This window comes from Hyperolius riggenbachi, chromosome 4 (assembly GCF_040937935.1).
Source record: "Hyperolius riggenbachi isolate aHypRig1 chromosome 4, aHypRig1.pri, whole genome shotgun sequence".
Taxonomy (NCBI): Eukaryota; Metazoa; Chordata; class Amphibia; order Anura; family Hyperoliidae; genus Hyperolius; species Hyperolius riggenbachi.
The window spans coordinates 339,047,466-339,063,929 of NC_090649.1; the positions used below are offsets into that span (position 1 = coordinate 339,047,466).

At 44.7% G+C, this 16,464-nt stretch overlaps 1 protein-coding gene across 4 annotated transcripts in view; it reads right to left on the bottom strand.

Annotated features, from left to right (window-relative positions):
- TIAM2 (TIAM Rac1 associated GEF 2) overlaps window positions 1-16,464 on the bottom strand; it is a 1,035,624-nt gene that overhangs the window by 589,547 nt on the left and 429,613 nt on the right. For all 4 annotated transcript variants that reach the window (XM_068231884.1, XM_068231882.1, XM_068231883.1 and 1 more), the window contains one exon: window positions 1,194-1,379. In XM_068231884.1, the coding sequence (XP_068087985.1) occupies window positions 1,194-1,379 (186 nt within the window). The remainder of the gene's footprint in view (window positions 1-1,193; window positions 1,380-16,464) is intronic.

Here is a 16,464-nt window from a genome sequence, read left to right on the forward strand (position 1 = left end):
GCAAATACATTCTTTTTATATTAAATAATATACTGAGTGCTCTGATTCATTTCAAGGTATACCATCAATCTATAATTACTGTTATAGAGGGTTCAGACCCCGCTATGCCATTTTTATATGATAGCAACGCTTTAAGGGCTGGTCCTTTACTGAGTTAGCAATCATGAAAAAGGCAAGAACCGCTCAGGTTTTTGACAGGGGGACAGGAGGAGATCACTGGGGGACAGGAGGACACCAAGGGGGACAGAAGGAGGACACAATAATTGGGGAGAGAACATCTACAAGACACTCCGGGACCATGGACACACCAGGTTTAGTACTGTATATTTTTTCCCCTGGTTTTTGCCCTATAGCAGCGTCTTATATATATTATAAAACTATAGTTATAGTTTTAACATAGTTAAATTGGCTGGTCAAAATTAATTTGTACTCTGATATGACTTACAGCAATAGTGAGAATCAAGTCACCAGATAAGCTGTAGCGATGTCCATTCTAATGCGGGGGAAAACTGTAGCAGTTAAGTTATGTCACTGTACAGATTAGTTACAGATTAGTTTTGACCAGCAATTTAACTATGTAAAATTAACTGAAAAACACTGATTTCTCAGTAGTGCCCCTTTAATGTATATGCAGTTTTTCCCTACTTTAGCAATGTACTCAACTAGCCCACGGCTCTCGACTCTCTTACTAAGCACAACAACAATAACAACAGTCTTTCCCAATAAATGTTTGATTGATACAAAGATTGAGATGCCGCATATTTACATAGATTATTTAATATAGAATATAATGTACTAAAAATATCTAACAGTTAATGACCAGCTTTGCACTTGCTAAAAATGATGTGAGTTTTCTCTTCCCATCGTATCATACCAAAGAAACTTGAACAGTGAATTTAAGCATTTTTTCTTGAAATCATTTCCTAACTGGACCAAGAAATATTTAGAAAGTTTGTAAAAAGAATTCTGTTCAAGCACTCATCAAAAACAAACTCTCTATATGACCTAATCCTCACACAAAGGAGCCAGATGGTCCAAAAGTAAAATTGGCTATTTTAGAACTGTTTCAACATTGCTTCTAAACTAAGTAGAGCAGACTGTTTGTATGACAGGAAAGGCAAGCCAACAAATAACTTTTTAAATACAATATCCAACATATCCCATAACACATTCTCAGCTCCAAACTAGCTTACCAATGCATGGAAAGAAGAGACAGAAAATATACCAAGCCTCCCTAGTGCCACTTTGGAAGGTCGCCCAGCAGCTGCTAGTAAGCTTTTTGGGTTTGGAAGCTCTCCTCCTTGCAAACTTGCTAAATAGCATCGCATACGAAAGAGATCCATATTATATTTTTCCAAGTTTTGTTCCCACTGCTGAATCTGCAAAAAGGGAGAAAAAACAACAGATTAAAATACCAGTTACATTTTTCAAAATGTTAATAAGAATTCAAATATTAACTCCTTAACTACTTTGGCCTCCTGGACGTAGTAGCTACGCCCAGGAGGCCATGTGCGCGTCCGCGCGCTCCCGCGGCCGATCGCGCGCGTGCACGCACGCTCCTGGCCGTGGTTCGTTAGCCTGGCAATCAGTGAATCAGGCTATGGTGCCCGATCACTGATTCCTCTCCCCCGCTGAAAAAGCGACGGCTTCTCTCGGAAGCTGCACTTTTTCTGGCTGTAACGTCCCCCATACGTTGCTCTAAGCGTATGTTACGCTTAGAGCGACGTCATGTAAACAAACTCATGGCCGGCATCTTGTGGCCAAAAAGTAAAACTACAACTACAAGTCAAAAAAATAAAACTCAAGACACATTTACATTATAAAACTATGGCTTACATCCCACCCTCCCAAAAATACCCAAATAAAATGTTTAATACAGAAAAAAAACAAAAAACAATAAAAAAAAAAACATATAAATATTGACCTAAGGGTCTAAACTTTTTAAATATTAATGTAAAGATGAAATATTTCAATGTTTTTTTTTTATTTTAAACTTGTAAATAGTGATAGATGCAAAACGGAAAAAAATGCACCTTTATTTCCAAATAAAATATTGTCGCCAAACATTGTGATAGGGACATAATTTTAACGGTGTAATAACCGGGACATATGGGCAAATACAATACATGAGTTTTAATTATGGAGGCATGTATTATTTTAAAACTATAATGGCTGAAAACTGAGAAATAATGATTTTTTTTCCGTTTTTTTCTTATTCTTCCTGTTAAAATGCATTTACAGTAAAGTGGCTCTTAGCAAAATAAACCCTCAAGGAAAGCCTAATTGGTGGCGGAAAAAAACAAGATATAGATCAGTTCATTGTGATAAGTAGTGATAAAGTTATAGGCTAATGAATGGGAGGTGAAAATTGCTCGGATGCATAAAGTGAAAACGACTGAAGGCTGAAGTGGTTAAGGAAAGATATAAAGCCTGACTCAAAAAGAAACTAATTACTATTAGATGATGTGGAAAAGCCTCTGTCTGGGAAAATGTACCTAATTTCTTGCCCCGAGAGGAAGTAGGTAAAGCTCCTCAAATGGGACATATATTGTACAGTAATAAACATTTTCGTAAAGTGATTAGAATTCAGAACCACTTTTTTTTTTCTTGCTTTCTCTCACTGATTGTCCCAACATTATTCAAAAGTAGGTTTTTCCCAAAAGTTGGCCTTTAAAAATATCCCCAGTCTATTATGTAAATAAACTGTATTACTGATGTTGCACCTATATAAAAATATAAGGAGAGAAGAAGCGATATAAAGCACAATTTACAAAAAGGTGAACTGGTAATTTGTTGTAAACATAAATAATGTCCCATTTATATTGCCATATTAGTACTAGTGATCAGCTGAAAAGAGTTAAATTGCCACTACTACCACAGTTGCCAATTACTGCTAAGACCTATTTGTCCCTTTTACCACATTTCAACACTTTAAAAAGTAGGAAGCCATGGCTGCAACAAAAGTCAATACACTATGCATTTTTAAAATATTGGTTGCAGCTAGAACTAAAGGTATCAATTGGAAAATGCTTATTCCATTCAAATAAACAATTTAGTATCTCAATTTTACGGCAATTATGGCACAGGAATTGGATCCATTAGAGAGCCTAAGAAAACCTGTTCTCATATATGCTGATCAAGTTTTCAGACATATTTATATAGTTAGCTGGGTTGAAAAAAAGCCATACTTCCATTGGGTTTAACCAGAAAACAGTACTCTAGCCTGTACCCTAACATATTCTCAGTTTATCCAGAGAAAGGTGAAAAAAAACACTACAGGGCTTGGACCAATTAGCCCTACAAGGATAAAAAATTATTCCTGACCCAAGATGACAATCAAATAAAATCCCTGGAACAACACCACTGGGAATTACCGAGTAATTACAGCCATATATGTCCTTGAATGCAAGAAAGGTATCAAAGCCTTATATAATTTGATATAGATACAGATATATAATTTGACATAACTACTTCCTGTGGCAATATGTTTAAACAGAGGCACTAAATAAGAGTAAAAAGGTTAAAAACCTTCAAAAAGGGAGGTAGTGATGGACTTACCTCCCACAGGTATAATCAAGAGTCAGTTTTCACTGAAAAAGTAATTCTATTCAAGGTAAATCCACACTCCTGTCGCAATATATTCCACATTTAAACCACTTTTACTGTAAAGAACCCTTTTCTAAATAAATGGCAAAAACCTTTTTCCTCCATGTGCAGATCCTGCACCCTAGTCCTCTGCACAAGCCTAGGGACGAAAAACCCTACTGCCAAGCTTTTATTGCCATCTGATGTTTTTATACATGTTACCTAGATCTTCTCTAAGGGGTCTTTCCTAGTGATGGCACAAACATAAAATTTTCAGCTCGTGAATTTGAATTTTCCGCAAACGTTTGTGAATGGGTGAATCGGGCAAACCGCCATAGACTTCAATTCTAAAACCTATAGGGGCTGTTTGTAGCCACAAAATGGATGGAAAAGTTGTTTAAAGGGCCTGGATAGCGGCATGCCGGAAGGGTATCCATGGCAAAAGTTCCACAACAAATTACATAGTATACGTAGAGTTGTGTTTTAATCTCTAAAGGGCAGAAATCTCATTACATGTATAAATGTGTGGGTTGAATGGCTTTAAAACGTCTGACGTGTTTACATGGCGATCAGGTAGTATAAGGGTTATCCCCGGTTCACACTGACAGACAAAACGCTGCGTTTACAGCACCACAAACAACCACTAAGAGCTTTAGCTTAACTATTTTTTTTTTTAATTGTTGCAGCAGATGCCAGATCGATTTTATCTGTTTTTGAAAAAAATTGTTTGTTGCAGACGCTGTAGAAGGGACCAGAAAGATTTTGGCATGCCATACACAGTAAAAAAAATTGGCTTATCTATTTTTCAAAAAAAGTTTTTGTTGAAGCCACTGTACAGCAAGTGACAAGGCTCCTTCTGGTGGTAATTGCAACCACAACTCTTCCTCCTCTTCTTCCTGCTCACACTGATCTACAGCATGATCAAGCACTCGTATTTAAAAAAATATATATATTTTGAAAAAAAAATTGTTTAGGTAACTGAATGACACTTAACTTAGGTGACAGTTAGAGATGGCCCGAACAGTTCACCGGTGGATAGTTCCCAGCGAATTTCCACTGTTTATGTTCTCGGCGAACTGCAAACATATGGCGTGTTCGACCCGCCCCCTATACATCATTATGAAGCCAAACTTTGACCCCTTACCTCACAGTCAGCAGACACATAGCAGCCAATCAGCTAGCACCCCCTCCTGGACCACCCACCCCCCTATTAAAAAGCAATTGCGGTGGCCATATTGGATTCATTCTATGGTGGCTGCTGACCGTAAGTGAGAGCAGGGTCAGACTTGCTGCAGATATGTAGGGAAAGCATTAGCTAGGCCTGCGTTCTTGTTCCTCACTTGCCGTGAAAGCACCCCAAGCAGCTCTTTTGAGAGCTAGTACATCAGTCTCCTGTGTTTTTTTTTGTGTGTGTGACACTCCACAGCCCACTGATACCCAGAGCTGTGTGCACACTGCTGTTGCTACATTAAGTTGCAGTCTCAGTACCACTCCAGTGCATTATTATTTCACTGTATTCTGATAGTACTATTGCATTTCTCTGTGTGTGACACTCCACGGCCCACACCCAGAGCTGTGTGCACACTACTGCTATTGTTGTTGCCTCATTAAGTTGCAGGCACAGAACCACTCCAGTGCATTATTATTTCACTGTTTTATGATAGTACTATTGGATTTCTCTGTGTGTAACACTCCACAGCCCACTGACATCCAGAGCTGTGAACACTCCTGCTATTGTTGCTACATTAAGTTGCACACACATACCACTCCAGTGCATTATCTATAGGAATGTAATGTGATTTCTGCCCTTTAGGGATTAAAACCTGACTTTGAGTCAATTCTGAAATTTTTGGTGAGACTTTTGGCATGGACCCCCCTCCAGAATGCCACAGTCCAGGTGTTAGACCCCTTAAAACAACTTTTCCATCACTTTTGTGGCCAGAAAAAGTCTTTGTAGGTTTTAAAATTCGCCTGCTTATTGAAGTCTATGACGGTTTGCATGTTCACGAACATTTGCAGAAGTTTGTGTTCTCTGTTCGCGAACGGAAAATTCTATGTTCACACAGAGGCGTAGCTAGGGTTTTCAGCGCCCGGGGACAAAGACTATTAATGCATCCCCTAAGGTGAAGGGGCGTGGCCAAATGTGGGCGTGGTTATGCGTGGAGCCAAATGTACATGGAGGTTAGCAGGCTCACCCACCCTCCCTCAGTATGTACCTTCCAGCATGTTCCAAGACAAATTCAGCAATCATGAGCCCCCCCCCCCCATCAAGACAAATTCTGCAATCATGAGCAAACATGAGGCCCCCAACATGACCAACTCAGCAATCATGAGGCCCCCAACAAGACAAATTTAGCAATCATGAGGCCCCCAACAAGACAAATTTAGCAATCATGAGGCCCCCAACAAGACAAATTCAGCAATCATGAGGCCCCTAACAAGACAAATTCAGCAATCTTGAGGCCCCCAACAAATCATGAGGCCCCCAACAAGACAAATTCAGTAACCATGAGGCCCCCAACAAGACAAATTCAGCAGTCATGAGGCACATAAATAGACAGCATTTCACATAAATAGGCAGAATGCCCCCTTAATATGGTAGACACCTCTCACCTGGCAGCAGTTCCCCAAAATACACTCAATCTGACAGCAGTGGTTCCCCAAAAATAGGTAGCCCCAGGTCTATAGGTGTCCCCAGAATAGGTGGCCAGCAGTATAGATGTCCCCAGAACAGGTAGCCAGGGATATATGTGCCCAGTATATGTAGCCAAGGGTATATGTGCCCAGTATATGTAGCCAGGTGTATAATATGTGCCCAGTATATATAGTCAGGGGTATATGTGCCCAGTATATATAGTCAGGGGTATATGTGCCCAGTATATATAGTCAGGGGTATATGTGCCCAGTATATGTAGCCAGGGGTATTTGTGCCCAGTATATGTAGCCAGGGGTATAATATGTGCCCGGTATATATAGTCAGGGGTATATGTGCCCAGTATATATAGTCAGGGGTATATGTGCCCAGTATATGTAGCCAGGGGTATATGCACCCAGTATATGTAGTTAGGGGTATATGTGCCCAGTATATGTAGTTAGGGGTATATGTGCCCAGTATATGTAGGCAGGGGTATATGTGCCCAGAGTAGGTAGCCAGGGGTATATGTGCCCAGTATATGTAGTTAGGGGTATATGTGCCCAGTATATGTAGGCAGGGGTATATGTGCCCAGAGTAGGTAGCCAGGGGTATATGTGCCCAGTATATGTAGTTAGGGGTATATGTGCCCAATATATGTAGGCAGGGGTATATGTGCCCAGAGTAGGTAGCCAGGGGTATATATGCCCAGTATATGTAGTTAGGGGTATATGTGCCCAATATATGTAGGCAGGAGTATAGGTGCCCAGAGTAGGTAGCCAGGTGTCCCCCTCCCCAACAGGAGGGGAGCAGCGCAGAGAAGAGGGAGAGCTGTGAGCAGCGGTAGGGAAGGGGGGCAATCTCCCCCCTCTTTCCCTCACCTTAGGTGCTCTCCCTCCCTCGCTCTACCCTCCATTACTGTCCGGGTGGCTGGCAGCGGCGGGCAGAACTTACCTCCGTCTCGTCGCAGCGCCGGATGGATCTGCCGCTGCTCTGGTTTGCTCCAGACCAGAGCAGCGGCTGCGGGACCCGAACTTCCTGCCGGCGCTGGAGCGAGACGGAGGTGAGTTCCGCCCGCCGCTGCCAGCCACGAGCCATCCGGACAGTAATGGAGGGGAGAGCGAGGGAGGGAGAGCACCTAAGGTGAGGGAAGGAGGGGGGAGATTGCCCCCCTTCCCTACCGCTGCTCACAGCTCTTCCTCTTCTCTGCGCTGCTCCCCTCCCCCCCCCCCCCCAAAAGGAGAAAAAAAACCCAGCAGCTCAGCTAGGCGGAGGGCGCCCTTGGGGACCCGGCTTCCCGGGGCACTTGTTCTACCCCGACCTCCCCTAGCTCCACGCCTGTGTTCACAACATCTCTAGTGACAGTTAGCTTTAAGCAATGTGCAACAACAAGCATCCAAAAAAAGGCCCAGCCAGTGATGTCTTTGCAGGACAGTACTGGATAGATAACAGTAACTTTTCAAAAATGATTTTGTTGTATCCACTGTAGCAGAGCTCAGAGGACTTTGAGATACTGTATAAATTTGTCAAAAAAAACCTTTTTGTTATGAAAAAAAAAAGTGTTTAGGGAACTGAATGACACTTAACCCAGGTGAGAGTAAGGTTTATGCAATGTGCAACAACAAGCACCCAAAAAAAGCCCTGCCAGTGATATCTATCTAGTACTGTCCTGTAAAGAAAACAGTAATTTGTACAAAAAACATTTTTGGTTGCATCCGCTATAGAAGAGGCCTTGAAAATTTGGCATGTGTACATGCCCGAAAAATTATTTTTTGTTGCAGCCACTGTAGCAGCCAGAGGCCAGAAAAATTTGTCATGCACACTGCCTGCCGGAAAGATTATGTTCCGTGGCAGCCACTGTGGCAGCCAGAGGCCAGAAAAATTTGGCATGTACACATTCCTGCCAGAAAAATTATGTTTTGTTGCAGCCACTGTATCAGCGGCCCTAGCACCCTTGTTGGTGTTGGCGGAGAAAGACAGCTGTGTGGGGAATCATGTGGCATGCACAGAAGGACAGCTGTGTGGGGAGTCATGCAAAGGGCAGCTGTGTGGGGACTACGTCTACCGGTGTGCAGTAACCCTCCTAGATCCATGCCTCATTCATTTTAATAAAGGTCAGGTAATCAACACTTTGGTGACCTAGGTGACTTCTCTTGTGAGTGACAATCCTTACAGCTGCACCAAAAGTCCTTTCTGACAGGTAACTTGAGGTGTGGCAAGCCAAAAGTTTGATGGAAAATTGTGACAACTCTGGCCACAGGTCAAGCCTGCACACCCAGTAGTCTATGGGTTCATCGCTCCTCAGAGTGTTGATATCTGCAGTAAACGCCAGGTGGTCCGATACCTGTTAGTTAAGGGGTTCTCTGAGGATGGATCCCGTCAGTCGTGTCACCAGTCACCCTTGTTACCCGTCAGTGACCAGTTACTCAGGTCACTTGTCTTTCCCGTCATTGGCCAGGCCTGTAGTCTGTCATTCAGTCCGATCTCCTTCCCTTATTTCAGGGTCTACCCCTCCTGTTCTTCTCATCACCAGTGGGGCAGTCCTAGGGGTCGTGACCTGGTGGACACCAGACAGAAAAGTAGTCCGTTGCATGCTAGGCATGACAGCCCATAATCCCTTGCTGGGTGGGCTGATAGTGATGACTTGTGCTCAGTTAGACCTGATGCCCTGACGGTGACCGCACCAATCACTGGTGCTGAATTCAACAGGACCTTGACAGTTGCTTAAAGGACCACTAACGCGAAAAATTTTACAATTTAAAATGCACAAATACATTTTAGAATCCCAAAATAAAATGTGCAATAAATTACTTTTCTCCTATGTTGCTGCCACTTACGGTAGGTTGTAGAAATTGACAGAACTGACAGGTTTTGGACTCATTTTACTCTGGGAGAAACAATCTTCTTATTTGTATGTGTTTACATGTATTTTAGATTTTACAATTTTTTTGAGATAATTGTCCTTTAAAGGGAACCTGAGGCATTAAATAGTGCAGCATTTATATTTACCTGGGGCCTCCTCCAGGTCCATGTGAGCTAAGAGCTCCCACTGCTTGCTCCTTGGCTGCCCTCTTGTCCCGTGTTCAGCTCTAGTTAATTGCCCAGTAGCAGTCGTTGTGGTTCTGTTGCTGGGAGCGTTCTGTGCCTGTGTAGTACTGCTGCTGCGCAGGTGCACAATGTGCAACTGCCCAATTTACCAGAGCTGACCACAGGACAACTGAGCAGCAGAGAATAATGGAAAGGGAGCCCATGGCCCACATGGGTCTGGAGAAAGCCCCAGGTAAGTACAAATGCTGCACTGTTTAACGTCTCAGGTACACATTAAACGTTCATACTACTATAACAGCAATAAGACCAGTCCTCTACCTGCCAGGCTTATCCAACGCAGGCAGTTCAAAACCAGGTTTTCTTACCTGTTTCACCACTTTCTAAAAACCAGATGATTATTATTATTATTATTATTGCTAACTATATAATCTTGAAAGGACATTTGAGGCAGAAAAAATGAAGTGAAATGCAGTACCTGCTTGTGTTACAAATGTCTTCCTTTCTCAGGCTGTGCCCTTCGTTTACCCCCGTTTTCCACTGTTCTGCTGCTATGCTGTCTATTATTAGTCATGACCTTTGATCAGCAATGAATTGCCCCGGCTATAGTAGCGTCCTTTCAGATGTGCAGATGGTGCTTTATCCCGTGATACTGCGCTCAAACACCAAATAGTTCCAGTTGACTTCAGGCTGCAGGCTATTAAGAGAGAAGGAACTCCCACACACAATCCAACAGTATAGCAGCGCCAATCAGTCCAATCTGCAAGGTATCTTAAAAACAAAACAGAGTAGAGAGGGATCCTCTCATAGCGAGTGCCACCTAGATAGTTCACCCTTGTGCTCAAACACACTATCGTGAGGTAGCTGTCACCAAAGGTTTAGGGAGGTGTAAAGCATATAACTGGTGAGCAGTACAGATGGTGCTGTCCTCGCTCCCGGCAGCTCTCCTCCTGCCTGTGGCTCGCTCACAGCACTCCAAGCAGTGCATGCGAAGGGACCCCCCGACCATCACAGATGGCTGTGTGAGGAGGAAAACTGGGAGGGAGCACAGCTGCATCTGTGCATCTAAAAGGACGCCACTGTGCATGTGTAGGGGCAATTAGTTCTGGATCTGTCCTAGCATCAAGACTCTCAAAATTATCTATCTCCTGGATGAGATGCAACCTTCAATCAAATGACACACAAGCTATCTGGACAGGGCTCAAGGCTGCCAATAACTATAAGCCTGGCCCCCAAACATGCAACACCCAGTATTGAGCAAGCCGAGGACCTCAGCAACTGCTACTGCAGGTTCAATACACAGCAGGCACAGGGGAAGCTAGCGACAGTATCCGCTGAAGACAGTGTTGTCTTAAACTTGTGCCAACCACCTCCAGCTGTGAGTGAAACTGATGTCCTCTTCCATCTGTCACCGTTGAATACCAGGAAATCCTCTGGCAGCATCTAATTGGCATAGAAATATGCGTGTACCATCAAATAGTTCAATATAGCTGCAGATATTATAGACAGTTATTTAAAGAGATTGTAAATAATCATAGCTACCACTCTTCCAGGTGTAATGCCGTGCATACACGGCTCATTTTATGCGCCGGATCGAGCCAGCGGCTCGATGCCGGCGCATCCCCGCTCGTCCGCGCATGCGCGTGATGGATTGCCGCTTGTCCCCGCCGGCGCTTCCTTATCACTGCTCGATTCCCTGCCATTGTCCGCTGGCGAGAATCGAGCGGGTGCGGGTCGATCGGCATGATCGGGCCAGCTGAATATTATCAGCTGGCCGGATCAGCTGGTCGATACACGGTACAGAAACGTACCGTGTATCCCCAGCATTAGTTAATAGATACTCCATGTGCAGATCCATGTGCTGTATCCATGTGCACATATGAAGACAAATACGTTGGGCAAAGAGAGTCTCCAACAGATACTAAGCATTTGCTGGTAGTAATGGGGCTGTATGACAAGCATTGTCGAAAGGTTTCGCCCAAATATCAGGCTCCTCAGTACCCCAGACCACTCTGTGCCTGCCGTTATGGTGGGTTGCGTATTTCCTCTAACACCATAAAAGATGTCATCGTAGAGGTGCGAGTGAGAGTTGTGAAAAAAATGTCTGTAATGATCAGCTTTTGTGGACAATGTCATTTTCTACCTCACTGACCCACATACCACAATTTCAAGTATAGGGTGCAGGCCCGCCATCAGGGGGGTACAACTGTGACTTCCGTCGCGGGCCCAGGGCCCGCAGCCTTGGGCCCCCCCAGGCATTAACCTCCTGACTGTCCTCTTCCTGCCCCCCCTCCCCCAGCGTCCGCCGCTGTTAATACCTTAGCAGCGGCCGCTCTCCCCTCTCTGGCGTGTGTACTTACTCCAGCAGCATTTCCCGGCTGCTGTGTGTGATGCCGCAGGAAGCAGGGCTCGGTTCCCATAGTAACGGCGATACACTACAGGAAGCCGCTGCCCTGCTTCCTGCCGCATCACACACAGCAGCCGGGAGATGCTGCTGGAATAAGTACACGCGCTGGATAGGGGAGAGCGGCCACTGTTAAGGTAACAACAGCGGTGGGGACGAGCGGGGGGCACCACCTACCCATACTGGGGCACTATACTGGCTATACTGGGGCACTATACTGGCTATACTGGGGCACTATACTGGCGCGCTATACTGGGGCACTGTACTGGCTGTACTGGGGCACTGTACTGGCTATACTGGGGCACTATACTGGCTATACTGGGGCACTATACTGGCTATACTGGGGCACTATACTGGGGCACTATACTGCCTATACTGGGGCACTATACTGGCTATACTGGGGCACTATACTGGCTATACTGGGGCACTATACTAGCTATACTGGGGCACTATACTGGCACGCTATACTGGGGCACTGTACTGGCTATACTGGGGCACTATACTGGGGCACTATACTAGCTATACTGGGCACTATACTAGCTATACTGGGCACTATACTAGCTATACTGGGGCACTATACTGGCTATACTGGGGCACTATACTGGCTATACTGGGGCACTATACTGGCTATACTGGGTCACTATACTGGCTATACTGGGGCACTATACTAGCTATACTGGGGCACTATACTGGCGCGCTATACTGGCTATACGCAGCCTCGGGCCCCCCAGGCATTAACCTCCTGACTGTCCTCTTCCCGCCCCCCTCCCCCAGTGGCTGCCGCTGTTAATACCTTAGCAGCGGCCGCTCTCCCCTCTCCGGCGTGTGTACTTATTCCAGCAGCATCTCTCGGCTGCTGTGTGTGATGCCGCAGGAAGCAGGGCTCGGTTCCCATAGTAACGGCGATACACTACAGGAAGCCGCTGCCCTGCTTCCTGCCGCATCACACACAGCAGCCGGGAGATGCTGCCGGAATAAGTACACGCGCCGGAGAGGGGAGAGCGGCCGCTGTTAAGGTAACAACAGCGGCGGGGACGAGCGGGGGGCACCACCTACCCATACTGGGGCACTATACTGGCTATACTGGGACACTATACTAGCTATACTGGGGCACTATACTGGCGCGCTATACTGGGGCACTGTACTGGCTATACTGGGGCACTATACTAGCTATACTGGGGCACTATACTGGCGTGCTATACTGGCTATACTGGGGCGCTGTACTGGCTATACTGGGGCACTGTACTGGCTATACTGGTGCACTATACTGGCTATACTGGGGCACTATACTAGCTATACTGGGGCACTATACTGGCGCGCTATACTGGCTATACTGGGGCACTGTACTGGCTATACTGGGGCACTGTACTGGCTATACTGGGGCACTATACTGGCTATACTGGGGCACTATACTGGCTATACTGGGGCACTATACTGGCTATACTGGGGCACTATACTGGCTATACTGGGGCACTATACTGGCTATACTGGGGCACTATACTGGCTATACTGGGGCACTATACTGGCTATACTAGGGCACTATACTGGGGCACTATACTAGCTATACTGGGGCACTATACTGGCTATACTGGGGCACTATACTAGCTATACTGGGGCACTATACTGGCGCACTATACTGGGGCACTGTACTGGCTATACTGGGGCACTGTACTGGCTATACTGGGGCACTGTACTGGCTATACTGGGGCACTATACTGGCTATACTGGGGCACTGTACTGGCTATACTGGGGCACTATACTGGCTATACTGGGGCACTATACTGGCTATACTGGGGCACTATACTAGCTATACTGGGGCACTATACTGGCTATACTGGGGCACTATACTGACTATACTGGGGCACTATACTAGCTATACTGGGGCACTATACTGGCACGCTATACTGGATCACTGTACTGGCTATACTGGGGTCCTATACTGGGGCACTATACTGGGTCACTATACTAGCTATACTGGGCACTATACTAGCTATACTGGGCACTATACTAGCTATACTGGGGCACTATACTAGCTATACTGGGGCACTATACTGGCTATACTGGGGCACTACACTGGCTATACCGGGGCACTATACTAGCTATACTGGGGCACTATACTGGCGCGCTATACTGGCTATACTGGGGCACTATACTGGCTATACTAGGGCACTATACTAGCTATACTGGGCACTATACTAGCTATACTGGGCACTATACTAGCTATACTGAGGCACTATACTAGCTATACTGGGGCACTATACTGGGGCACTGTACTGGCTATACTGGGGCACTATACTGGCTATACTGGGGCACTGTACTGGCTATACTGGGGCACTATACTGGGGCACTGTACTGGCTATACTGGGGCACTATACTGGGGCACTGTACTGGCTATACTGGGGCACTGTACTGGGTATACTGGGGCACTGTACTGGGTATACTGGGGCACTGTACTGACTATACTGGGGCACTATACTGGCTATACTGGGCCACTGTACTGGCTATACTGGGGTGGCTAGAGGGCGTGCACAGCAGTCTGTAGGGGGGCCCAGGCTTGATGTTGTGTGAGGGGCCCCAAGATTTCTAATGGCGGCCCTGATAGGGTGATATATTGAACTTCATAGTTAACCTGATCCTTATCTTACCTAAGTCAGAATGGTTATTGGCGCTTATAAAGAACAATCCTTGTGCTACTTCTATGGATTAATAGAAAGGTTAGAGATAAAATGAAGTGGAAAAAGAATGTCTATAAGTTCCTAAAACAGGAGGGGACCGAGGCTGCATTAAGCAATTATAAGGAGTGCAATAAAAGTTGTAAAAAAAAATAGGCTGGCAAAGATTGAAGCTGAAAATTAAATCGCTAGGGATATCAAATCTAACCCAAATAACTTTTACAAGTACATCAACTCTAAAAAAAGAAAGGTTGACTGTATAGGACTCCTAAAGGATGAGGGTGGGAACTCAATGGTGGATGACCAAGGTAAGGCAGAGTTAATAAATGCTTTCTTTGCTTCTGTCTTCACAAGGGAAACATCAATGTTGCAAATTACAGAGGCAGAAGAGTCTGAATCTTCCAATTGTAATAATAAATACTTAACGCAGGAAGAAGTGAAGGCAAGACTAAATAAATTAAAAATAGACAAGGCACCTGGCCCAGGTGGCATGGATCCTCGGGTGCTAAGGGAATTAGGTTCAGTTATTGATAAACCCCTTTATCTAATCTTTTGTGACTCTCTTTCAACTGGCAGAGTTCCAGTAGATTGGTGTACAGCCCACGTTTTCCCATTATTTAAGAAGGGCAAAAAATATGATCCAGGAAATTATAGACCTGTAAGCTTAACATCAGTTGTGTGCAAACTATTTGAGGGGTTACTAAGAGGTACTATACAAGACTTCACAGTAGAAAATAGTCTTATTTCTCAGCACCAGCATGGGTTTACTAAAGACAGGTCCTGTTTGACTAACATGCTCAGCTTTTATGAGGTAGTGAACGCTAATGTGGATATTGGGAATACTGTAGATGTGATATACTTAGACTTTGCAAAGGCCTTCAACACTGTTCTCCACAAAAGTCTGGTGCAAAAGGTAAGGATGCAAGGACTGGGGAAGAGTCTGTGTGCATGGTTAGGGAACTGGCTAATGGACAGAAAACAAAGAGTTGTGGTCAATGGATCTTATTCAAAATGAGAGACTGTTAGCAGTGGGGTCCCACAGGGGTCAGTACTGGGTCCAGTGCTCTTCAATGTATTTATTAATGATCTAGTAGATGCAGTAGAAAGCAATGTTGCTATTTTTGCAGATGATACAAAATTGTGCAGACTCATCAACTCTCAGGAAGATAGTGACATATTGCAACAGGATCTGGATAGGTTGGCTATATGGGCACATACATGGCAGATGAAATTCAATGTTGAAAAATGTAAAGTCATGCATTTTGGTCATACCAATGGTCTAACACCATACAAAATAAATGGGATACAGATGGGGACATCAAACTTGGAGAAGGATTTAGGAGTACTCATCGACAACAAGTTAAATAATCATATTCAATGCTAAGCCGCTGCAGCTAAAACTAATACAATTTTGGGATGCATTAAAAGGGAAATAAAAACTTGAGATGCTAACATAATATTGCCCCTGTTTAACTCTCTATTAAGGCCACATCTGGAATACGGAATTCAGTTCTGGGCATCACATTACAGGAAGGATATTACAGTTTTAGAGCAGGAGCAGAGACAAGCAACAAAATTGATACGAGGGATGGAAAATCTCACTTACCAAGAAAGGTTAGATACACTGGGTTTATTTAGTTTAGCGAAGAGATTCCTCAGAGGGGATCTAATTAACATGTATAAATACATCAGAGGGCAATATAAAAGCTTGTCGGATGAGGTTTTTGTCCCTAGGCCTTCCCAAAGGACTAGAGGACATGATCTGCGCATGGAGGAAAAACGTTTCAGCCATTTATTTAGGAAAGGGTTCTTTTACAGTAAGAGTGATTAAGATGTGGAATGCATTGCCACAGGAAGTAGGTATGGCAAATTTTATATCAGCATTTAAAGGGGGCTTAGATGCTTTCCTTGAATTGAAAGACACCCCTGGCTATAATTACTAAGTAATGCCCAGTGATGTTGATCCAGTGATTTTATCTGATTGACATCTGGAGTCGGAAAGGAATTTTTTTCCCTTTTGGGGCTAATTGGACCATGCCTTGTAAGGGTTTTTCGCCTTCCTCTGGATCAACAGGGATATGTGAGGGAGCAGGCTGGCGTTGTACTTTGTTCTCTGGTTGAACTCG